Genomic DNA, 27213 nt, shown 5'->3' with positions numbered 1-27213 from the left:
ATCTTTAGGGATCTCAGATGATACGAAAGAGAGGTTGAACAGGCTAGTGATAGGGGTTGCAACAATTGCGGCGGATAATTTTAGAATGATAGGGTCCAGATTTTCTAGCCCAGCTGATTTGTAGGGATCCAGGTTTTTCAGCGCTTTCAGAACATCAGTGTTTCCTAGCCTCAGTGCAGTGGGCAGCTGGGAGGAGGTGCTCTTATTCTCCATGGACTTTACAGTGTCCCAAAACCTTTTGGAATTAGTGCTACAGGATGCAAATTTCTGTTTGAATAAGCTAGCCTTTGCTTCCTAACTGACTGTGTATATTGGTTCCTGACTTCCTTGAAAAGCTGCATATCGTCAGGGCTATTTGATGCTAATGCAGTACGCCACAGGATGTTTTTGTGCTGGTCAAGGGCAGTCAAGTTAGGAGTGAACCAGGGGCTATATCCTCTCTTAGTTCTACATTTTTTGAATGGGGCATGCTTATTTAAGATGGTGAGGAAAGCACTTTAAAAGAACAACCAGGCATCCTCTACTGACAGGATAAGGTCAATATCCTTCCAGGATACCCGGGCCAGCTTGATTAGAAAGGCCTGCTCGCTGAAGTATTTTAGGGAGCGTTTGACAGGGATGAGGGGTGGTCGTTTGACCGTGGACCCATTACGGAAGCAGGCAATGAGGCAGTGATCGCTGAGATCCTGGTTGAAGACAGCAAATGTGTATTTGGAGGGCAAGTTGGTCAGGATGATATCTATGATTGCGCCCATGTTTATGGATTTAGGGTTGTACCTGGTAGGTTCCTTGATAATTTGTGTGAGATTGAGGGCATCTAGCTTAGATTGTAGGACGAGTGTTAAGCATATCCCAGTTTAGGTCACCTAACAGAACGAACTCTGAAGATAGATGGGGGGCAATCGATTCACATATGGTGTCCAGGGCACAGCTGGGGGCTGAGGGCTGTCCATAACAAGCGGCAACAGTGAGAGACTTATTTCTGGAGAGGTGGATTTTAAAAGTATAAGCTCAAACAGTTTGGGCACAGACCTGGATAGTATGAGAGAACTCTGCAGGCTATTTCTGCAGTAGATTGCATCTTCGCCCCCTTTGGCAGTGCTATCTTGACGGAAAATGTTGGGGGATGGAAATTTCAGAATTTTTGGTGGGCTTAGGATTTAGACATTGCTAGGACATCAGGGTTGGCGGAGTGTGCTAAAGCAGTGAATAAAACAAACTTATGGAGGAGGCTTCTGATGTTAACATGCATGAAACCAACGCTTTTACGGTTACAGAAGTCAACAAATGAGAGCGCCTGGGGAATAGGTGTAGTACTCGGGCTACAGGGCCTGGGTTAACCTTTACATCACCAGAGGAACAGAGGAGGAGTAGGATAAGGGTACGGCTAACTGGGCGTCTAGTGCGTTGGAAACAGAGAATAAAAGGAGCAGATTTCTGGGCATGGTGGAATAGATTCCAGGGCATAGTGTACAGACAAGGGTATGGTAGGATGTGCGTACAGTGGATGTAAACCTAGGCATTGAGTGATGATGAGAGAGGTTGCGTCTCTGGGGGCACTAGTTAAGCCAGGTGAGGTCACCGCATGCGTGGGGGGTGGGACAAAAGGGCAAAGGCATGTTGAGCGGGACTGGGGGCTCTACAGTGAAATAAAACAATAAAAACAAACCGAAACAGCAGTAGACAAGGCATATTGACATTAGAGAGAGGCATAAGGCAATCACCGGTGTTGATCGGGAGAGCTAAGACAACAACAGGTAAATGGCGTTGAATGGGCACAGTTAGGTACATACAGGACCTGAGTTCAAGGCTGGAGCCAACAGATAGACAAAACGAGGTACAGTGTTAATGAACAGTCCAGCAGGCATCAGCTGTGTAGCCGAGTGATCATATGGTCCAATGAGCAGCAATTGGTGAGTCAGGGAACCGTTCGGTAGTCGATACTAGGCGAGCGGGAGACACGGCGTTCAAAAAGCTAGTGGGCCGGGGAGAACAGATGGGTCTTCGCGACATCGCAACGGAAAAGCCTGTTGAAACCACATCGGATGATTACGTCGGCAGAACAGTCGTGATGGATACATGACTGTATTCCAGAACCGACACATACAGTTGAAGTTGGACGTTTACATACACTTAGGTTGGAGTCATTAAAACTCTTTTTTCAAACAGAAACTATAGTTTTGGCAAGTCGGTTAGGACATCTACTTTATGCATGACACAAGACATTTTTCCAAAAATAGTTTACCAGACAGATTATTTCACTAATAATTCACTGCATCACATTCCAGTGGGTCAGAAGTTTACATACACGCTAACTGTGCCTTTAAACAGCTTGGAAAATTCCAGAAAATGATGTCATGGCTTTAGAAGATTCTGATAGGCTAATTGACATCATTTGAGTCAATTGGAGGTGTACCTGTGGATGTATTTCAAGGCCTACCATTAAACCATTAGTGCCACTTTGCTTGACATCATGGGAAATTCAAAAGAAATCAGCCAAGACCTCAGAAAAAAATTGTAGACCTCCACAAGTCTGGTTCATCCTTGGGAGAAATTTCCAAACGCCTGAAGGTATCACGTTCATCTGTACAAACAAGTATAAACACCATGGGACCACGCAGCCGTCATACCCCTCAGGAAGGAGACGTGTTCTGTCTCCAAGAGATGAACGTACTTTGGTGCGAAAAGTGCAAATCAATCCCAGAACAAGAGCAAAGGACCCTGTGAAGATGCTGGGGGAAACAGGTACAAAAATATATATTTACGCAGTAAAATGAGTCCTATATCGACATAACCCGAAAGGCTGCTCAGCAAGGAAGAAGCCACTGCTCCAAAACAGTCATAAAAAAGCCAGACTACGGTTTGCAACTGCACATGGGGACAAAGATCATACTTTTTGGAGAACTGTCCTCTGGTCTGATGAAACAAAAATAGAACTGTTTGACCATAATGACCATCGTTATGTTTGGAGGAAAAAAGGGGAGGCTTGCAAGCCGAAGAACACCATCCAAACCGTGAAGCACATGGGTGGCAGCATCATGTTGTGGGGATGCTTTGCTGCAGGAGGGACTGGTGCACTTCACAAAATAGATGGCATCATGAGGGAAGAAAATTATGTGGATATATTGAAGCAACATCTGAAGACATCAGTCAGGAAGTTTAAGCTTGGTCGCAAATGGGTCATCCAAATGGACAATGACCCTAAGCATACTTCCAAAGTTGTAGTAAAATGGCTTAAGGACAGCAAAGTCAAGGTATTGGAGTGGCCATCACGAAGCCCTGACCTCAATCCTATAGAACATTTGTGGGCAGAACTGAAAAAGCGTGTGCGAGCAAGGAGGCCTACAGACCTGACCTAGTTACATCAGCTCTGTCAGGAGGAATGGACCAAAATTCACCCAACTTATTGTGCAAAGCTTGTGGAAGGCTACCCGAAACATTTGACCCAAGTTAAACAATTTAAAGGCAATGCTACCAAATACTAATGTAAACTTCTGACCCACTGGGAATGTGATGAAAGAAATAAAAGCTGAAATAAATAATTCTCTCTACTATTATTTTGACATTTCACATTCTTAAAATAATGTGGTGATCCTAACTGGCCGAAGACAGGGAATTTTTACTATGATTAAATGTCAGGAATTGTGGAAAAACTGAGTTTAAATGTCTTCGGCTAAGATGTATGTCAACTTCTGACTTCAACTGTACAAAAGTTATTTTGTCTTCCATATTGTTGATCCCTTTAATGTGTTCTTAAACGGCTCTTAATTAGATGGTAAAGTAATCCTACAGATAAACAGATTGCTCTGAATGCGCTTGCAAAAATCCCGCATTTCCCTGTGCCTGGCTTGCATTCTTCAACCCTTACAGATCTGAAGTGGCAGTGCCAGTTGTATGATGACACGTCTATATTGAGATATAGGTGAGTGAAATAATTCCCCGTGTATTCCAATTTAAAGTCTGTGAGGATAGAAGACTCAGGTGGCAAAGGGAAGTCCACAGACAATTGTATAGGATTTCTATGCTTGCTGTACATGGTCTGGATAATTATTGTGAGATAATAATAACATTTAAAAAATGAAAATAACACCTTGCTTCTTTTGTAAAACCATCCATGGAAGGCTCTCACCATTAATGTTAATCAATTCCTGTAACTGTAGAATTCTGATATCAGGAAAGTGTTATCTCATTATGGAGTTGAAATGCTTCAATTATACATTGCGTAGCAATACTGGCACATTTGTGTCTGGGCTGAAGTACGGTACATCTACCCGGGCACTTATTTCAGTAGTGTTCAACTGGGAGGCAGCTGCGTGGGAAGATAGTTGAAGATGGTATGGCTCATAAAGATATCTGAGGTCATCTTCTCTCCATTATCTATGTTTCTATGGATAAGACAGCACTACGGACGTGCAGAACTGCAGCTACGGGAACATGCTGACTACAGTGGGTGGGACATGTTGTAACATCAGTGGTGGAAAAAGTACTCAATTGTCATAATTGAGTAAAAGTAAAGATACTGTACCTTAATAAAAAATGACTCAAGTAAAAGTACAAGTCACCCAGTAAAATACTACTTGAGTAAAAGTCTAAAAGTATATGGTTTTAAATGTTCTTAAGTACAGTGGTGGAAAAAAGTACTCAGTTGCCATACTTCAAAATAAAAATGTAAATACTATACTGCATATGAATTTTCTTATATTAAGCAACCCAGACAGCATGATTGACTTGTTTTTTCCTTTACGGACAGATGGGCACACTGCAAAACTCAGACATAATTTACAAATGCAGTATGTGTTTAGTGAGTCCGCCAGATCAGAGGAAGTAGGGATTACAACTTGTGATATATTGATAGGTGCTTGAATTGGACCATATTGCTGTCCTGTCTAAGTAACATTTTAATTCCCAGAACTGTAGTAGCCTATCACGTTGACTCTTTTATGATGTATTCAGAACCTCTGTGAATGGAAAGCTGAGTAAATAATGCCCTCTTGTGGTGTAAATGAGTCATGACACCCCCACTGTAAATTTGCAGCTCAACCTTAGAACATGTGTTGTTAGATCCAGACCCTTTTACTGTCAATGGTTTGATCTTCTTGTGGGCTGTGAGAAGAGGAGGTTCCTCGTATTGTATAACAAAAAAATCTCCACGTGCAGTGTCAAGAAGAGCCATGTTTTTTTTTCAATTTAAAGTTTTATTAAGTTTTTTGTTTTTCAATCAACCAACAAAACACATTCCACATTCACAGATGTGACAGGCTTTAAAAAAATAAAAAGTAAAAAAAATAGTAATACATTTGAAAAAATAAAAATACAATTAAAATTAATGATAAAGTCAAATAAAAGCATTTATTTTTCTTAATCTATATATTTTCCTTGGTACATATATATATATATATATACATACAGTGCCTTGCGAAAGTATTCGGCCCCCTTGAACTTTGCGACCTTTTGCCACATTTCAGGCTTCAAACGTAAAGATATAAAACTGTATTTTTTTGTGAAGAATCAACAACAAGTGGGACACAATCATGAAGTGGAACGACATTTATTGGATATTTCAAACTTTTTAACAAATCAAAAACTGAAAAATTGGCCGTGCAAAATTATTCAGCCCCTTTACTTTCAGTGCAGCAAACTCTCTCCAGAAGTTCAGTGAGGATCTCTGAATGATCCAATGTTGACCTAAATGACTAAATATGATAAATACAATCCACCTGTGTGTAATCAAGTCTCCGTATAAATGCACCTGCACTGTGATAGTCTCAGAGGTCCGTTAAAAGCGCAGAGAGTATCATGAAGAACAAGGAACACACCAGGCAGGTCCGAGATACTGTTGTGAAGAAGTTTAAAGCCGGATTTGGATACAAAAATATTTCCCAAGCTTTAAACATCCCAAGGAGCACTGTGCAAGCGATAATATTGAAATGGAAGGAGTATCAGACCACTGCAAATCTACCAAGAACTGGCCGTCCTTCTAAACTTTCAGCTCATACAAGGAGAAGACTGATCAGAGATGCAGCCAAGAGGCCCATGATCACTCTGGATGAACTGCAGAGATCTACAGCTGAGGTGGGAGACTCTGTCCATAGGACAACAATCAGTCGTATATTGCACAAATCTGGCCTTTATGGAAGAGTGGCAAGAAGAAAGCCATTTCTTAAAGATATCCATAAAAAGTGTCATTTAAAGTTTGCCACAAGCCACCTGGGAGACACACCAAACACGTGGAAGAAGGTGCTCTGGTCAGATGAAACCAAAATTGAACTTTTTGACAACAATGCAAAATGTAATGTTTGGCGTAAAAGCAACACCCTGAACACACCATCCCCACTGTCAAACATGGTGGTGGCAGCATCATGGTTTGGGCCTGCTTTTCTTCAGCAGGGACAGGGAAGATGGTTAAAATTGATGGGAAGATGGATGGAGCCAAATACAGGACCATTCTGGAAGAAAACCTGATGGAGTCTGCAAAAGACCTGAGACTGGGACGGAGATTTGTCTTCCAACAAGACAATGATCCAAAACATAAAGCAAAATCTACAATGGAATGGTTCAAAAATAAACATATCCAGGTGTTAGAATGGCCAAGTCCAGACCTGAATCCAATCGAGAATCTGTGGAAAGAACTGAAAACTGCTGTTCACAAATGCTCTCCATCCAACCTCACTGAGCTCGAGCTGTTTTGCAAGGAGGAATGGGAAAGAATTTCAGTCTCTCGATGTGCAAAACTGATAGAGACATACCCCAAGCGACTTACAGCTGTAATCGCAGCAAAAGGTGGCGCTACAAAGTATTAACTTAAGGGGGCTGAATAATTTTGCACGCCCAATTTTTCAGTTTTTGATTTGTTAAAAAAGTTTGAAATATCCAATAAATGTCGTTCCACTTCATGATTGTGTCCCACTTGTTGTTGATTCTTCACAAAAAAATACAGTTTTATATCTTTTATGTTTGAAGCCTGAAATGTGGCAAAAGGTCGCAAAGTTCAAGGGGGCCGAATACTTTCGCAAGGCACTGTACATACATACATACATACATACATACGTACATACATACACACATATACATACACACACACACATACGCACATGTACTCAAAAACTAAATTAAAATAAAAACACACAAAAAAAACATATATCACTTGCAGCAGCACTATCAAGGTTCAGAAGAGCCATGTTTAAAGCATATGTCCTCCAGTCTTTGTGGATCAATCAAGAGAAAAAAAGATCATAGCACCTGAAAAATAATGTACCTGGTGTTGACTAGGGTTCTTATTCTTGTCCTTGTGCATGAGCCAATGGTCAATTAGCTGTGTAACTCTTTGAAAAGACCCTGTCATTAAGGTGCTTTGTTATGCCTTTCCTAAAATACATAATTAATATTCTCTGACAAGATACACACAGACAGAGGGAAAGAGGAATGAGAGGAGCACACAGCCATTGCAGAAGAAAGGACTGTAGCAACCAAGGGCACAACTTTCACTGGGGACATGTCCCCCCCCACACACATTCTGAAATTGCATTTCTGTCCACTCCAGTTTTATAATTGGATTGTGATACAAAACGGGGGAACGGTGCACATTAGGACCAGGCAGACGCCTCCGAGCGGTCAGGTAGGCTGTTTGAATTGTTTATCTGACTGGACACAAATAATTAAAAAAGATAATAAAATGTCCCTCCCCTGGTAGCAACTATAGCTTTTGACTGTATTGAACAGCCTCACAAAGAGTTTGCATGGCATGCTGGGAAGTATTCCTCAGGTCCTGCCACTGCATGAATGCCAAGGCCTGTCTATGTAAAGCCTAGTTGTTTCGCTACACAACACCTCCCACTGGGCACACGCTGTTGCCACGTCATTTCAATGAAATGATGTTGAATAGACGTTGAATTGACGTCTGCGCCCAGTGGGCTACGCTTCAGGAGCTCTGTAAATGGACTAAAAGCACTTCAACACTATAATGAGTAGACTGAGCCGGCCTGACTTTACTGCAGCAATGAGTATAATGACTTGTTTGGTTTCAAAGCAGTCCTCCCAAGTGCAGATATAGAGTAGGCCTAATCAGCACCACTTAAAAGCAGGTTCCCACCCATGATTTCCTTAGACTATAAAACTCGTGGTGGAGTTTCCCTCTGTGGATTTTGCAGTACTCCCGGTTGGGACTCCTTGCTACCCTGGCTTCATAATATGACTCAGCAGGAATCCCACTCAAATGCCTACACACACAGTGCTAAGCATCTAGTTACTGTGCAGAGGAGCCTCCTCACTCAAACTCATCTGCATCTGCAACACCTGGCCACACGATAGTCTCTCGGCAAAGCCAACAACTAAAATAAAGCAAATCTACCATTTATTGAACACTTTATTGAAATACTGTGTCTTAGAGCATCAATCAATCTTCTGTCTCAAGATGCACTGTCCCGTTGAACACTAACATACAGTTGAAGTCGGAAGTTTACATACACTTAGGTTGGAGTCATTAAAACTCGTTTTTCAACCACTCCACAAATTTCTTGTTAACAAACTATAGTGTTGGAAATCAAGACTATTATTCTGACATTTCACGTTCTTAAAATAAAGTGGTGATCCTAACTGACCTAAAACAGGAAACTTCTACTCGGATGAAATGTCAGGAATTGTGGAAAAACTGAGGTTTAATTTGGTTAAGGTCTATGTAAACTTCCAACTTCAGCTGTAACTTACCCCAAAACGAAATCATTACAGAACATTGCAGAGTCATCCATTTTGTTTTAGATTTTCTGCCATACTCCTATGTTTCTTTGTTGGGGTAAGGTGTCAGTTTCCATATATCTATCCATTTGTATCCAGGCGAAGATTGAGCGTTTTCCAACACTTGAACTAGTGGTGGGAACAGTGGAGAAGGGGTGTGTAACCACAGTATGCTTACTTTGTGTAATGCATAAACCAGTAACCCATCATAAAACAATCAAATATAAATATACATGTGATATTGCAGGAAAATAAATTTTAGATTTAAAAAAAATCCCATTTAGTCATGTCCTGAACATAAAAAAAACCCATATTAATTCCCTCAAGTGTTTTGCTTGATGGAATACCATGAATTTGATTTCAGAAACGTTTCTAAAATGATGACATGTCATTGTGACCAGAGCTTAGCAATTAGCCATTAGCTTTTCAACACATTTAGCTAAAGGTGGGTGAGAGAGGAGTGTGTCGTTGGGAACTTTTTTGTTTTTGTTTTTCGGCGGTGGGAGTATAAAGAGAGATGTGTTGACTGTAGCTGGAGGCACTGTGTTGATGAGGGCAACAGCTACATCCATTACTTCACCCTGAACGCTTCCATTATGGAAGCGAATTGTGCTGAATTATCATCGCCAAGAACCATTCAAAAGGCTTAGAGACAGACATAAATATAGCCTACTGCTGCTGTGGGTTATGAGTTTACAGCACTTGAATCTTAGATCCACTTGATTTATTGGTCAGTGGGAATGCATACAATTGTTTTCATTGGGCCTATTACACATTGTAAAAACTAAATAAAATCATGCATCTAAATCAAATGATTTTTCTAGTTTAAATGATCCTGTTGTCCAAGTGTTGGCCAACAATGCCACCATAAATGGTCTAGCCTGTGTCCCATGCCAATTATAAACCGTATCATAACAATAGGAACATTTCTCTCCCTTAAGATTTCCCATTCAACTTTAATGTGTCCCCGCATCTGACACCCTCGAAGAGGACGCACAGAGTAAACCCATCAGTCTGCCTGTAACTCATAAGGATACTAAGCTTCCCTAAAGTCATTCAGGGTCTACTCACACCAGAATGGACAATGAATGGTCGAATGAATAAATCAAGGCGAGGGAAATAAACCACACAGTTAACTTCTGGATTATATTTCCGACTACACGGTATTTAAACAATGATGTAGTACAGCCACATCATTCCACTGGTGAAGCATCATCCTTCATGTCTACATCATTCGTGTAGACTACCTGGTTGCACCTTTACAGCAGCGGCGTGTGGGTATAATCACTGAGGATGATCAACCAAGCCAGTAAAAGAGCCATATCGCAAACCGATGTTGTGATAATTGCATTGTTTTCTCTGTAACCCGTTCATTCACGTGCCACCGTGGTATACAATAAAGACCTGACAACAAAAAAGACAACTGTCACACAATGGCAGAATATATTCAACGACACACATACGTTTGTTTTATCCAGAAACCGGAGAGCAACATCTGTCCTATGAAGACCACGAAGCAAATATTGCATGTAACAAACTGTTATATCACCTGCAGCATGGTCAAGCAAGTTCATGTTTGACACTTTACTAACCATCTACAGATTTAGAACCACAGAGTTACTGCAACTCAGCACAAAGATAACAGGAGCACTGCCTTCGCTATTCCAGCACCATTTGAACTTAAACACCATCAAATCAATACGGCTGTACATGCTTTGTTTAATACGCTGAAAACAAACTTGAAGATACCCAAAACAATTTAGTCCAATCCAGTGGCATTTTTAGCATGTGAATCTTGTTGGGGCAAAGCCACTACACAGCTCAACACAACACAACACTAACCAATTCATTCATTGCACTATAATGGTGACAAATGGTGCCCACAATACGAGAGCTTTCTTTTCAGCACCATGGAGGGACTCCTTACCACCACTACACCTGGCTATCAGCGGAGCCTTGTTTGGCAGTGAAACGGTTAAATCAGCCTCATTTGCTGCCTTGTAAAAAAACATAGCTGATATGGCTGACTTGCTTAAACAAATGTGGTTTCTACTGACAAGTGAGATGTACAAAACTATGGCATAAAGGAAAGATGAGTGGATAAGAGGCAATCCGTAATTTGGATTAAGACATTAATGAGCAAGCTAGGATGGTCGTAGTCAATATAACTATTTGTTCAGCACTTTTGAAATGTACAGCAACAGAATTCAGAACATGGGCCGTTTTTACAGTATTCCCCATTTATACCAAGTCAGAACCGTAGGATAAATAAAAGGGGCATATAAGCAGATAATGCAATCTCTTACAATATTCAATGATCACAATTCTCTAAAACAGGCAAAGTTATGAGGGAGGAAAGGGACCAAATGATTAGGGTGAGACACATGGGCTACTAACAGCTTACTACACAACATACACTTGGTATTACTTTCTTGGCTACAGTATGCATATCTCCATGGCATATTACTTCATTTGTGCAGTTGCATACAATACATTTTTGGACTCACCTTGTTGTGCTGTGGTCACTTGAACAGGAAGGTGGCGTGGCGGTCCTTCTTGTGGGCTCTAGAAAGAGGCCCAAAATCCTGACTTTGAATTCCGAGTTGGATGACCGTTCAAAATTATTTTCGGTATTTTCCCAGTCGGAGCTAGTCTTATCTGAGTCTGACATTTCCCAGTTCCGAGTTTCCAGTTGTTAGTAACGTGGCAGAAGTCCTGCTGGATTGACATGCCAATGTATTGAACATTTTCTGGCCCATGGCGTTACCCCCATTTTTGTGTTATCCATTTGGTAGTTACGATCTTGTCTCATCGCTGCAAACCCCCTACGGACGTGGTGAAGGTCGAGAGCCAAGCCACACTGCTTCTTGACACACTGCTCGCTTTACCCGGAAGCCAGCTGCACCACTGTGTCGGAGGAAACACTGTGGAACTGACAACCGAAGTCAGCTTGTAGGCGCCCGGCCCGCCACAAGGAGTCTCTAGAGCACGATGAGACAAGGACATCCCGGCTGGCCAAACCCTCCTCTAACCCAGACGATGCTGGGCCAATTGTGCAAGCCTCATGTGTTTCCCGGTCACAGCCGGCTGTGAAACAGCCTGGGATCGAAACTGGGGCTGCAGTGGCACCTTAGCACTAATTGTTGCATTTGCGATTTCAAACTTGTTGTGTAATGTTTATGTCCAATGGCTGATGAGCACCCTGATACGTTTTATATATAATTTCTCTTTACATGACAAGGATTGAAAACAATTTGCCAGTAGATTGCTAGCTAAGATTTTGAAAGTATGATGTTGACATGATCAGTCCAATCAAAGCTATGGTAGATATAACACGATTTGACATCATTTTATCTGTGGCCAATGACCTTGAGTATTCTTCGATGGGCACTTCTAATGGAAGTCTATGGCAGCAACCAAGGATTTTGCTGTGACGTGGTGTCCCCCATGAGTGACAGAACACTGAGCCAATCACGGTGCATCTAGAGAACATTATCAACCCCTACGCTCTGTATTTACCGCTGGCTGCCCCACTACCACAGAAAGCACTGAGCTAGGCTGAAACACCTGCATTTTGGAGCTGCCTTACTCAAGAAAGCAAAAAAAAGAGGGGGTTGATTTACATATGTAATATGTGAAACATATTAATGACACGTGTTTTACTTTATTGTTTATATCTAAATAGATGGGGCTCTGCCCTGAATGACAGGTCCAATCAATTTAGCTAAATATCATGTGGCTGTCCATGGCACTCATTTCTTTCTGTGTGTGCGCACAAGTTAAAACACCCTACTTATAGACTAGTTGAACGCCAATTCCATCCTCCTCTTTCATGTTGGCAAAACGGTCTATGGCTCTGTCATACAGTAAGTACACTTTTCGTTTTTTTTTGTCGTAGGCTACCTAGCTAAAATGCTTGCTAGCCTAACTTTCTCGAATGGGCAACAATGAACCTGCTAACTTAGCTAACTAGTTAACTAGGCTACATGTAGGCTACATATTGTAAAGTAAAATCCAAACTGGCCTCCCTTGTTGGGCGTTTTGCTGCACCAGGACAAACCACAGTTGAGCTCAGCTCAACGCTGATTGGCTAATTATTTTATCAAGGGAGGCCAAATGCTTGCTGGCATCAATCAATCAGATGCTATGGCGGCAACATACTCTTTTGGTCCAGACAGCATCAGATACAGTGCCTTCGGAAAGTATTCAGACCCCATGACTTTTTCCACATTTTGTTACGTTCCAGCCTTATTCTAAATTTGATCAAATAAAAAGAAAATCCTCAGCAATCTACACACAATACCCCATAATGACAACATAAAAATTAGGTTTTAGAAATGTTTGCAAATGTATTAATACAAAAAACAGAAATACCTTATTTACATAAGTATTCAGACCCTTTGCTTTGAGACTCGAAATTGAGCTCAGGTACATCCTGTTTCCATTGATCATCCTTGTGTCACATCCTGATCTGTTTCACCTGTTTTTGTGCTTGTCTCCACCCCCCACCAGGTGTCTACCATCTCCCCTCATTATCACCTGTGTTCTCTGTTTGTTTGTTGCCAGTTTGTTTTCTTCGGCAAGCCTACCAGCGTTTTCCCCTTTGCTTCTATCTGTTTCTAGTTCTTGTTTTCTGCCTGCTCTGACCCTAAGCCTGCCTGTCGTCCTGTACCTTGTCCCACCACACTGGGTTATTGACATGTGCCTGCCCTGACGCTGAGACTGCCTGCCATTCTGTACCTTTTGGACTCTGATCTGGATTACGGACCTCTTCCTGCCCTTGACCTGTCGTTTTGCCTGCCCCCTGTTCTAGAAATAAACTGATGTTACTTCAACACTGTCTGCATCTGGGTCTTCCCTAAAACATGATACCGTGAGATGTTTCTACAACTTGATTGGAGTCTACCTGTGGTAAATTCAATTGATTGGACATGATTTTGAAAGGCACACACCTGTCTATATAAAGACCCAAAGTTGACAGTACATGTCAGAGCAATAACCAAGCCATGAGGTTGAAGGAATTGTCCTTAGAGATCAGAGAAAGGATTGTGTCAAGGCACAGATCTGGCAAAGGGTACCAAAAAAATTCTGCAGCATTGAAGGTCCCCAAGAACACAGTGGACTCCATCATTCTTAAATGGAAGAAGTTCGGAACCATCAAGACTCTTCCTAGAGCTGGCCGCCCAGCCAAACTGAGCAATCAGGGAGAAGGGCCTTGATCAGGGAGGTGACCAAGAACTCGATGGTCACTCTGACAGAGCTCTAGATTTCCTCTGTGGAGATGGGAGAACCTTCCAGAAGGACAACCATCTCTGCAGCACTCCACCAATCAGGCCTTTATGGTAGAGTGGCTAGATGTAAGCCACTCCTCAATAAAAGGCACATGACAGGCCTTTTGGAGTTAGCCAAAAAGCCCCTGAAGACTCTCAGACCATGAGAAACAAGATTCTCTGGTCTGATGAAACCAAGATTGAACTCTTTGGCCTGAATTCCAAGCGTCACGTCTGGAGGAAACCTGGCACCATCCCTACGGTGAAGCATGGTGGTGGCAGCATCATGCTGTGAGGATGTTTTTCAGCGGCAGGGAATGGGAGACTAGTCAGGATTGAGGCAAAGATGAACGGAGCAAAGTACAGCGAGATCCTTGATGAAAATCTGCTCCAGAGTGCTCGGGACCTCAAACTGGGGCGAAGGTTCACCTTCCAACAGGATAATGACCCTAAGCACACAGCCAAGATAATGCAGGAGTGGCTTCGGGACAAGTCTCTGAATGTCCTTGAGTGGCCCAGCCAGAGCCTGGACTTGAACCAGATCAAACATCTCTCCATCCAACCTGACAGAGCTTGAGAGGATCTGCTGAGAAGAATGTAGCGTCATACACAAGATTCAATGCTGTGATCGCTGCCAAAGGAGCTATAACAAAGTACTGTGTAAAAGGTCTGAATACTTATGTAAATGTCATATTTCACTTTGTTATTTGTAATAAATTATCAAAAATGTTCAAAAAAAGACTTTTGCTTTGTCATTATTGGTTATTGTGTGTAGATTGATGAGGGAAAAAACGATTTAATCAATTGTAGAACTGTAAGGTAACAAAATGTGGAAAAAGTCAAGGGGTCTGAATATTTTCCGTTGGCTTCACATACTGAAACAGAGTGGCGCTGTTTCGCTCGCTTGGATGCTTTCTCCTGTGAGAATCAAGACACTTGCGAATTGATGGAAAATTATTGAAAAGAGAGAGAGAGACGAAAGAGAATGTTTCAATTGTTTTATTTGTAAAATATTTTGCTACGCCTGGCTTTCCTTGGCATCCATGAATACACGTTACTGCACCATTATGTCCTTATGTCGAAGTACCTTTTATTTTTCTTGACAATAGCGGCAGTAGACTGAAGACATAAACGCGCTCATTGGGCTTGAGGTCTCTACACAAATTTCGTATGGATTCGCTTTGGATTGGTCGACGTAACCTCCTCGCGTCTGCCTGAGCGTGCACAATTCGATATTCCCGTAGTTTTAGATTTGCGTAGAGGCCGTAGCGGTTTGTCCCTAGTTACCACAGCCACAAAGTCATACACCCCGCCCATTTCTAAAATGTATTTTCTTAAAATGTGTTTTTAATCCTAAAGCCGTTGATAACCGTATGCTTAACCATGGCCTTAAATTAAGACAAAAAAATACATGTTTTATTTTCATGAGCCTTTACAATATAGGCACTTTGACTCTGTAGCTGGGTTATCTAGTGGAGATCGTGAAAGAGGTTCACCCACTCAATAGTTTAAGTAATTTGCGTTGTTTTAGTCGTAGTCTGACAAAGAGAACTAGCAGACAGAGAAAGAAGGAATCAAAAGAGAATTTCACATTTAGTGGAGCGGTAGCATGACTGTTTTCAACAAAAAAATACATTTGGAATAGTCTTTCACGTCGTCAGCCAGCAAGGATTATCGACAATTGCTTCTGTGTTTATGGGGGCGAAGTTCTCAAAGAAACGTCGGTGCGTTTCTTTCGGCCTGAAATCGGGAATTTTGTTCATTTGTGTCCGATTTGAATGTTGGTCGGTCTGACACTGGGAGCCGCCATGGCTGGTGCTGTCGGATCCTTTAGTGTCAATATAAGAATATGAAGATTAGCTATTGGACCTGATATTGTTTTATTTTGAGAATCATTCAACGTAAGCGGACTTGTCGTTCATGCCATTGTATGTCGCCTATTCCTCTTTACCGCGTTGTTTTTTTAATGGACTGGCAACTTTGAGAGGCCCAATTTTATGAGACACCTGGCTCAGGCCGTTATTTTCTAGAATGCCTTTATAACGTTAGCCTAGGTAAGTGAAAGGAACATACAAAATAAAAGGGATGACAGATTATTGCTGAATGTGGCTGGACGACAGCTCGAGAACAGACACAGCTGACCGGTTCGAAATTAGTTCGCTAGCTGGCTGGCTAGCTCGTGTTAGAACGATATAAGAAGAATCAGACATCTATCGTGGAATTGGCTACCAATTTTTATTTTACATTTTTTAAAATAAAAAACAACGCATTCTGCAGAGGACAGTCGAAGACTAATAGAACTGGAAAAAGTACGATTCGACTGAAGACGAAGCAGGGATAACTTGGATTGGAATATGTCGGGTCGGCCCAGAACCACCTCCTTCGCAGAGAGCTGCAAAGCGGTGCCGCAGCCTTCAGCATTTGGCAGTATGAAAGTCAGCAGTAAGTATGACCATAGAGCTAACGTTTTCTCTGTGCTTTTTTGTGTCATAATACTCTGCTACTGCTGTTATGATACAAATATTTTTCTCTTGGAGTGGACTAGGCCTAGCCTAATTCACAGTCAATACTGAAATGCCATATGGGTCCAAACATAGACTAGAATAACCCCATATTTCCAGACAGTAACGTTACTCTCCCATTCATTGTCCAATGCGTTTGCTTAGTTAACCGTTGTTACCTAGACCCAACTAGTGCGCTTCGAGCCACCGTCTGGTATTTTACATTATGTTATTAGCGTATGTCTGGGATTATTGAGAAACGTGATACAACGTCATACAAAATGTAAATGGATGGTAAGATACCATTGGTGGAGCTTTCCAAATGATCACTGATGATATTATTATCGACCATAAAATAGCCTAAATGCAAAAGTATCTTTGCTTGTAGTGCTCCATGTGTAAACTAGTCAAAATGTCTCTGGCAGGAGGAATGATCACTGCATTTGAGCCATCCCTCTAGTCTAGACTCTAGAGATTGACCCCTTGATTTTTGGGAGTACTGAAACAATGGATTGGTGAAAGAGCTGATAGGGCATGCCTAGAGGTACACTGTCATGTCCGCTCCTCTCATTCCCCACCCTGCAGCTCTGAGGCAGGCAGTCAGACAGTCCAGGGGTGGTGTTGATCGAGCACTCTCGGGTATCGAGCAGGGATATGTTAAACATGGCTGGTCAGATAAAGCCTCGGGGCTTCAGAATTAATCCAGACCAGTGGATTTAGAGGTGACTGTCCACTGGATTGGAGAGCCTACATTATGTACTGCAGGTCGGTTTTGCTATTCTGTTGGGTCAGGTGGGACCCACAGTATCTGACCATTGGTCTTTGACAAAGAGGGTCAGGTGGGACCCACAGTATCTGACCATTGGTCTTTGACAAAGAGTTTGTGAAAGTGGAATAAAAACCTAAAACGTTGCTTAACTTTTCCATAGGATTCCATTGTAGCTCCATGTCATTATACTCAAATCTAATGCCAACATACGATTGCTTGGTTCATCAGAATAATAACTGTCACATAGGAGCATCAGCCTTTCACTAAATTCATTCATATTCATCTAAATTCTCTCTGTACTGGATGCTTTGGCTTCATGGGTCTAATTCTAGTAAAGCTTCAACATCTGGCAAATGAGGCTAGTTCTGACTACTACTACTATTGGAGCTTCACACACAGCCAGCCAGGTCACACAGCTCATTAGCACTTTGTTCAGCTCAATAATTGGCAAGTTGCTCAGTGGATGGAGTGCTGCTGGCCTCTGCTCTGCCGTGCAGCATCAGCAAACCCCAGGCAATGGGGGTAGCACCGGGACTTTCTGATTGGTTCGCAGCATCTTGTGTCTGCCTACGTCTCTGAAGGTATCTATGGTTGGTCATATGACTCCACACAGTCAGTCCTCCTGACCTACTATTGCTTTTTAAAATGTCTGTCTACTGAGAAGCCTGGTCCACCCTTGGAGAGCAAATAACATTATAAATAGACCAAAACCAAGTTCCCATCTTTGGAGAGTCGTCCTGTTTATGTACATAAGATGACAGTGGGCTATGCTCTTTTCTCACACATCAGTGTAGACTTACATGTAGGGTTGCACATTTTAGGGCATATTCAGAAGTGGAAACTTTCCATGGGAATTAATTAAAAATATATGGCAATTAATGGAAATATATGCAAATTAATATGAATACCATTTAAATGTAGATACTTTTTGCATTGGCCATAGAAACATAAACCTTTTACCTTATCATAAGTAGACATAATTGCAAATTATGAAATCCTTCCAATTTAAATAAAGAAGCAATTTAGTTATGAATTGAACTGTAATTAAATGAGTTGACTCGTCACATGGGATGATTTCACTGAACAACAAAATAAAGGGAATATTGAATGATCCCCAAATCAAATGTATTTATATAGCCCTTCGTACATCAGCTGATATCTCAAAGTGCTGTACAGAAACCCAGCCTAAAACCCCAAACAGCAAGCAATTCAGGTGTAGAAGCACGGTGGCTAGGAAAAACTCCCTAGAAAGACCAAAACCTAGGAAGAAACCTAGAGGAACCAGGCTATGAGGGGTGGCCAGTCCTCTTCTGGCTGTGCCGGGTGGAGATTATAACAGAACATGGCCAAGATGTTCAAATGTTCATAAATGACCAGCATGGTCAAATAATAATAATCACAGGCAGAATAGTTGAAACTGGAGCAGCAGCACGGTCAGGTGGACTTGGGACAGCAAGGAGTCATCATGCCAGGTAGTCCTGAGGCATGGTCCTAGGGCTCAGGTCCTCCGAGAGAGAGAAAGAAAGAGAGAATTAGAGAGAGCATACTTAAATTCACACAGGACACCAGATAAGACAGGAGAAGTACTCCAGATATGACAAACTGACCCTAGCCCCCCGACACATGAACTACTGCAGCATAAATACTGGAGGCTGAGACAGGAGGGGTCAGGAGACACTGTGGCCCCATCCGATGATACCCCCGGACCGTGCCAAACAGGAAGGATATAACCCCACACACTTTGCCAAAGCACAGCCCCCACACCACTAGAGGGATATCTTCAACCACCAACCTACCATCCTGGATCAAGTCCGAGTATAGCCCACAAAGATCTCCGCCACGGCACAACCCAAGGGGGGCGCCAACCCAGACAGGAAGATCACATCAGTGACTCAACTCACTCAAATGACGCACCCCTCCTAGTGACAGCAAGAAAGAGCACCAGTAAGCCAGTGACTCAGCCCCTGTAATAGGGTTAGAGGCAGAGAATCCCAGTGGAAAGAGGGGAACCGGCCAGTCAGAGACAGCAAGAGCGGTTCGTTGCTCCAGAGCCTTTCCGTTCACCTTCCCACTCCTGGGCCAGACTACACTCAATCATATGATTCACTGAAGAGATGAGTCTTCAGTAAAGACCTAAAGGTTGAGAACGAGTTTGTGTCTCTCACAATTGAGTAGGCTGCATAGATTTCTATAGGAGAAAGCCCTGCCTTCAGCTGTTTGCTTAGAAATTCTTGTGACAATTAGGCCTGCGTCTTGTGGCCGTATCGTACGTGTAGGTATGTACGGCAGGACCAACTCAGAGAGATAGGTAGGAGCAAGCCCATGTAATGCTTTGTAGGTTAGCAGTAAAACCTTGAAATCAGCCCTTGCCTTGACAGGAAGCCAGTGTAGGGAGGCTAGCACTGGAGTAATATGATCACATTTTTGGGTTCTAGTCAGGATTCTAGCTGCCGTATTTAGCACTAACTGAATAATATTTAGTGCTTTATCCGGGTAGCCGGAGAATAGAGCATTGCAGTAGTCGAACCTAAGAAGTAACAAAGGCATGTATACATTTTTCTGCGTTTTTGGACAGAAAGTTTCTGATTTTTGCAATGTTACGTAGATGGAAAAAAGCTGTCCTTGAAATGGTCTTGATATATTCTTCAAAAGAGAGATCAGGGTATAGAGTAACGGCGAGGTCCTTCAGTTTTATTTGAGACGACTGTACAACCATTAAGATTAATGGTCAGATTCAACAGAAGATCTTTGTTTCTCGGGACCTAGAACAAGCATCTCTGTTTTGTCCGAGTTTAAAAGTAGAAGGTTTGCAGCCATCCACTTCCTTATGTCTGAAACACCGGCTTCTAGCGAGGGCAATTTTGGGGCTTCGCCATGTTTAATTGAAATGTACAGCTGTGTGTCATCCGCATAGCAGTGAAAGTTAACATTATGTTTTCGAATCCCCAAGAGGTAAAATATATAGTGAAAACAATAGTGGTCCTAAAACGGAACCTTGAGGAACACCGAAATTTACAGTTGATTTGTCAGAGGACAAACCATTCAGAGACTAACTGATATCTTTCCGACAGATAAGATCTAAACCAGGCCAGAACTTGTCCGTGTAGACCAATTTGGGTTTCCAATCTCTCCAAAAGAATGTGGTGATCGATGGTATCAAAAGCATGACTAAGGTCTAGGAGCACGAGAACAGATGCAAAGCCTCGGTCTGATGCCATTAAAAGGTCATTTACCACCTTCAAAAGTGCAGTCTCAGTGCTATGATGGGGTCTAAAACCAGACTGAAGCATTTCATATACATTGTTTGTCTTCAGGAAGGCAGTGAGTTGCTGGGCAACAGCCTTTTCTAAAATGTTTGAGAGGAGTGGAAGATTCAATATAGGCCAATAGTTTTTTATATTTTCTGGGTCAAGGTTTGGCTTTTTCAAGAGAGGCTTTATTACTGCCACTTTTAGTGGGTTTGGTACACATCCGGTGGATAGAGAGCCGTTTATTATGTTCAACATAGTAGGGCCAAGCACAGGAAGCAGCTCTTTCAGTAGTTTAATTGGAATAGGGTCCAGTATGCAGCTTGAAGGTTTAGAGGCCATGATTATTTTCATCATTGTATCAAGAGATATAGTACTAAAACACTTGAGTGTCTCTCTTGATCCTAGGTCCTGGCAGAGTTGTGCGGACTCAGGACAACTGAGTTTTGAAGGAATACGCAGATTTAAGGAGGAGTCCGTAATTTGCTTTCTAATAATCACAATCTTTTCCTCTAAGAAGTTCATGAATTTATTACTGCTGAAGTGAAAGCCATCATCTCTTGGGGAATGCTGCTTTTTAGTTAGCTTTGCGACAGTATCAAAAATACATTTAGGATTGTTCTTATTTTCCTCAATTAAGTTGGAAAAATAGGATGATCGAGCAGCAGTAAAGGCTCTTCGATACTGACTTGGTACTGTCTTTCCAAGTTAGTCAGAAGACTTCCAGTTTGGTGTGGTGCCATTTCCATTCCAATTTTCTGGAAGCTTGCTTCAGAGCATGGGTATTTTCTGTATACCAGGGAGTTAGTTTCTTATGAGAAATCTTTTTAGTTTTTAGGGGTGCAACTCCATCTAGGTTATTGCGCAATGTTACATTGAGTTCCTCAGTTAGGTGGTTAATGGATTTTTGTCCTCTGACGTCCTTGGGTAGACAGAGTGAGTCTGGAAGGGCATCAATGAATCTTTGTGTTGTCTGTGAATTTATAGCAAGACTTTTGATGTTCCTTGGTTGGGGTCTGAGCAGATTGTTTGTTGCAATTGCAAACGTAATAAAATGGTAGTCCGATAGTCCAAGATTATGAGGAAAAACATTAAGATCCACAACATTATTTCCATGGGACAAAACTAGGTCCAGAGTATGACTGTGACAGTGAGTAGGTCCAGAGACATGTTGGACAAAACCCACTGAGTCGATGATGGCTCCGAAAGCCTTTTGGAGTGGGTCTGTGGACTTTTCCATGTGAATATTAGTCACCAAAAATTAGGATATTATCTGCTATGACTACAACGTCCGATAGGAATTCAGGGAACTCAATGAGGAGCATTGTATATGGCCCAGGAGGCCTGTAAACTGTAGCTATAAAAAGTGATTGAGTAGGCTGCATAGATTTCATGACTACAAGCTCAAAAGATGAAAACATATTTTTTGTTGTAAATTTACATTTGTTTTGGTAAATATTAGCAACAACTCCGCCTATGATCCATCGCATCTCCCAAAAATGTTTTCAACATACATCTGTAAAATTATTGTCTAGAAACTAAAGCTTTGGTTGTCTTCCTCTCAGGCTTCCATGTCTTCTCCCTGGACCTCAATGTCCACCTCATCTTCACTGTCACTTTCGAACCTTGTTGAGGATGGCTCGTTGTCAGGCTCAAAAAGCCTCAAATTTGCCCGGATGGCCACCAATTTTTCAACCCTTGTATTAATCAGCCTATTGCGTTCTTTTGGTGTGTGTGTGTTCCGGAAGTGATGACACCATAGGCCTTGTTGATTTCTGCATCAGACAGGATGCTCTTACCAGCATACTTGGGCAGTATGGATTTCTTCTCTTCCATCTGCCAGCAGAGTCTGAACATCAGACAGGGTGGCACTGTCTCCCTCAGTCCGTGCAATGGCTACTGCTATAAGTTTCAGGCTGCTTACCAGTCTCCCAAAATACATCATCCTGGAGGATCCTCTTGATGGGGGTGTCCATATCAGCAGACTGTGATATGGCCATTACTTGGAGAGACTCCTTCCCCTCCAGGAACGGGTGTTGCTGGGCAGCTTCAATGTGGTGCTCTTATTCTTCTTACTTTGCTTAGTGAGGTAGATTGCTGCTATAACTTGATTACCCTTCACATACCTAACCATTTCCTTGTCTCTCTTGTAGAGTCTATCCATTGTTTTCAGTACCATGATGTCCTTGAGGAGCAGGTTCAATGCATGAGCAGCACAGCTAATGGTGGTGATGTGGGTGAACCAGTTGCATACACAGCTCGAGCAAGACATTCATCAGCATTTCTCTGACTACGTTCCTCTATTGAATCACAAAAGCTTCTGATTCCAGGAGGACCATGAGCTGTTGCTATCGATAAGGTGTCTGATTCATAATTTTCACCTCGAATATAAGTTGAGGGACTTTTGTCAAAGGTTGCTTGTTGTGAGCGCCGAGGGAACTTTATGCACTTGGCCAGATGATTCTGCATCTTTGTTGCATTCTTTGCATATGATTTGGCACAGTATTTGCAAATGTACACAGCTTTTCCTTCTACATTAGCAGCATTGAAATGTCTCCACACATCAGATAGTGCCTGTGGCATTTTCCTGTAAAGATGAGAAAAAAATGAGTAAAAATAAATAAATACAATTCCATGTACAGAAATAGTTAAGCAGTTAGATTAAACAAGTCCTTTGTAAGATACATGTTTTAAAATGAAACATGTATGGAAACAGGTGAATTAACACTCCACAGTTAGCAGGTTTAAGCACGCTAAAACCCACATGGTAGCAAAAACTAACTAGCAGAAATTGTTTAGTTAGAAATAATTTCAACACATTTTGCTGTAGGCTAGTATTTACTAGTTAACAAAAAAATCATTTATGTCATATAAAATACACTGCTCAAAAAAATAAAGGGAACACTAAAATATCACATCCTAGATCTGAATGAATGAAATATTCTTATTAAATACTTTTTTCTTTACATAGTTGAATGTGCTGACAACAAAATCACACAAATTATCAATGGAAATCAAATTTATCAAACCATGGCGGTCTGGATTTGGAGTCACACTAAAAATTAAAGTGGAAAACCACACTACAGACTGATCCAACTTTGATGTAATGTCCTTAAAACAAGTCAAAATGAGGCTCAGTAGTGTGTGTGGCCTCCACGTGCCTGTATGACCTCCCTACAACGCCTGGGCATGCTCCTGTTGAGGTAGCGGATGGTCTCCTTAGGGATTTCCTCCCAGACCTGGACTAAAGCATCCGCCAACTCCTGGACAGTCTGTGGTGCAACGTGACGTTGGTGGATGGAGTGAGACATGATGTCCCAGATGTGCTCAATTGGATTCAGGTCTGGGGAACGGGCGGGCCAGTCCATAGCATCAATGCCTTCCTCTTGCAGGAACTGCTGACACACTCCAGCCACATGAGGTCTAGCATTGTCTTGCATTAGGAGGAACCCAGGGCCAACCGCACCCGCATATGGTCTCACAAGCGGTCTGAGGATCTCATCTCGGTACCTAACAGCAGTCAGGCTACCTCTGGTGAGCACCTGGAGGGCTGTGCGGCCCCCCCAAAGAAATGCCACCCCACACCATGACTGACCCACCGCCAAACCGGTCATGCTGGAGGATGTTGCAAGCAGCAGAACGTTCTCCACGGTGTCTCCAGACTGTCAAGTCTGTCACATGTGCTCAGTGTGAACCTGCTTTCATCTGTGAAGAGCACAGGGCGCCAGTGGCGAATTTGCCAATCTTGGTGTTCTCTGGCAAATGCCAAACGTCCTGCACGGTGTTGGGCTGTAAGCACAACCCCCACCTGTGGACGTTGGGCCCTCATACCACCCTCATGGAGTCTGTTTCTGACCGTTTGAGCAGACACATGCACATTTGTGGCCTGCTGGAGGTCATTTTGCAGGGCTCTGGCAGTGCTCCTCCTGCTCCTCCTTGCACAAAGGCGGGGGTAGCGGTCCTGCTGCTGGGTTGTTGCCTCCTACGGCCTCCTCCACGTCTCCTGATGTACTGGCCTGTCTCCTGGTAGCGCCTCCATGCTCTGGACACTACGCTGACAGACACAGCAAACCTTCTTGCCACAGCTCGCATTGCATCTCATTAGTGTGCAAGATCTTGAGAAACAGCTGTACATGTGATGGAAGAATTCTATTGAATTGGGGATAGTTTAACCAAAATATGCCACAAGACCTTATGTGTATCCCACAAAAAAAGGTTCACTGTTATAAGCTAACTTTTTTTTGATGAATTTTAAGCAACATTTCCCAAATTCCCGGACTTAGCTTCCAATGGAAAATGTTCGTAAAAGTTCCGACCTTTTGCATCCCCCTACTTACAGGGCGTGACAAACTTTTAGCTACTTGTCTTAGGACATTTTTTTTTTTTACTTGTCCAAAATCTCAAGTCGCTTGTCCACTTTACAAAATGAAATACATTAGATTTTTTTACCATAGAGAATCAGACAAAAATGTAGGCAACACTCTGCCTATTGGCTTTTTTTCTTTCTTTTTAAGGCTCTCCTGGAGAATGGTTGGCCATCCTTGGTAGCCTATAAAATATTGCAAAATTGCAATTACAACCAAATACTTATGTCTTTTTAAAAGAATTCCCTCCAGGGCTCGAAATTAAGGGCGTCCAATGAGGCTGATGCAGCAGATCAGACCGTTTAGCTTAAAATGTTGATACATATTTATTACTTCATATTATAAGCTCAACAATGCGCACATGGCTGTAGGCTATGCGTGAATGCTCCAAAATGCAATAAGAGGGAAAACACTGTCTTAAAAGCGCACTGCACGCACAATCTGTTTAATGTGACAGTGATGAAAATATCCTTTAGAAATTAAGAAAGAGGGGAGTTGTAAAGATGCATCAAATAGTATGGGTTACAAATATGACTAGAATTCTGCTATTGGCTGCTGGACAATAAAATAAAGTTGATTTTGAAAACCAATGGAACATGAGAAAAATGCTGGTTTCAATGGCATATTAATAAAGTATTTAGACGATGTTAGTTATCCTTCATTATGTGTCAAATATGACTATATTTATGTAATTAAAAGGCTCATATCGGCATCGCTTTGGACATGAGACTGTAGCCTACACTTAGAAATGTAGGCATTTTTAATATGAAAAAGGATTTGAATATTATTCTGATCGGAGTAATTGTTTGATATTGTGATTTTTGTGTGTGATTTTATAGTTATTTAAAAAAATATATATATGTTTTACTTATCCGTTCATAGAACTTAAATCTATATTTTTCTTGTCCCGGACAAGAGGACAATTTTAATGTCGAGCTAGGCCTTGGTGTTTGCTTGCTTGCTGATGTACAAATTAAAGAACCTGGACAAAGATGTTGGGAAATAGCTCACCAAATAATGACCTTTTTAGCCCCCATTTGTATTCGGAGAAGGCTTTGCCCCATAGTGGTGTATTACATAGTCTATTGTGTACTAGCCACCGCAGAAATGGAAACATGGACCAAGGAGGAAATGGCAATAGGGATCTGGAGAAGAAGGCGTCAGATGTAATGTCCAGCTGGGGAGAGGATGTGAAGGCTGAGTATGTGAGACAGGACAAATGACTGGGTGGTATGCGGGTGGGTGAGGTGGCGGCATTGATCAAAAGACTGTTAATTAGACGTGTTCTCCATCAATTACAAGGGACACGTTCAGTAGGCACCAAACGGTTGAAAACGGAGTAAACCTTAATTTTGGCAGCAGGTAGCCTATCGCTTAAGAGTGTTGGGCCAGTATCCTAAAGGTCGCTGGTTGTAATCAGCCCTTGAGCAAGGCAGTTAACCCCCCAACAACAACTGCTCCCCAGGCTCCAATGATGAGGACCTCGATTTAAGGAAGCCCCCTCACCTCTTTGATTCAGAGGGGTTGGATTAAATGCACAAGACACATTTTTCTTGAATGCTTTCAGTTGTTCAACTGACTAGGTATCCCCTTTCCCTGAAGCGGGAGGAACTTCCTGGATCTGTCCAATTAGAAATGCAAATGTTAATTTGTTTGCTATGGTGTGTCCTACTGAACAATTAACATGGTAATGAAGGTCCGATGACATGCCTTGGGCTGCGTTTACTCAGGCAGAACATTTCTGATATTTTTCTCTATTTTCTCTAATTAGTCAACTCTGAAAAATATCTCATTTGAAAATACCTGATGTGATTCGTCAAAGGACCAATTTAGTGTGAAAAAATTAAGATCAGAATTGGACTGCCTGTGTAAACGCAGCCTTGGTGATGCAGTTAAAGCAGCTGATAAAGAACCCTAATTGACTTAGGAGTCTACTAAACGTTAGTTTAAAGTCCTCATCTTCTTGGAGCATATGAGAAGACCAAAGTCCACCACATTTTCAAAAATAGCCTTTTTATGGTTTGTTCATGTCATCGTATATTATTTACACCCGTAGCTCCGACTCACTCCCCTCTGAATGGATTACATTCGCTGTTTGTTCTTAGCAGGCTTACTACGGCCCGACTGTCACGAACATGCCAAGGGCCTTGTGACCAGTTCAGTGGGTTTGTGCGTCTCCTCTGGTGTCCTGTTTCCTTCCTGTTGCTGAGCTACTGCTGCTCCGGCGTCAGAGCTTCTCCCCGTGGCCTTTGGAATTAACCCAGCTGTGAAGGAACTGCAAATGAATCAGGGTCCTTATTGGCGGTTGTGCACCGGCATACATATATTTGA

General features: G+C 42.2%; 1 protein-coding gene across 4 annotated transcripts in view; it reads left to right on the top strand.

Moving 5' to 3' along the window:
- The first annotated feature begins 15527 nt into the window (after nt 1-15527).
- Nucleotides 15528-27213, top strand: part of LOC115134079 (glycogen synthase kinase-3 beta) — a 53602-nt gene continuing 41916 nt past the window's right edge. For all 4 annotated transcript variants that reach the window (XM_029667729.2, XM_029667712.2, XM_029667720.2 and 1 more), the window contains exon 1: nt 15528-16442. In XM_029667729.2, the coding sequence (XP_029523589.1) occupies nt 16355-16442 (88 nt within the window). In that variant the 5' untranslated portion in view covers nt 15528-16354. The remainder of the gene's footprint in view (nt 16443-27213) is intronic.

The sequence above is a fragment of the Oncorhynchus nerka genome, linkage group LG2 (genome assembly GCF_034236695.1).
Source record: "Oncorhynchus nerka isolate Pitt River linkage group LG2, Oner_Uvic_2.0, whole genome shotgun sequence".
Classification (NCBI taxonomy): domain Eukaryota; kingdom Metazoa; phylum Chordata; class Actinopteri; order Salmoniformes; family Salmonidae; genus Oncorhynchus; species Oncorhynchus nerka.
Note: the sequence above shows the minus strand (reverse complement) of the source record. Positions and strands in the feature narration are given on the sequence as shown.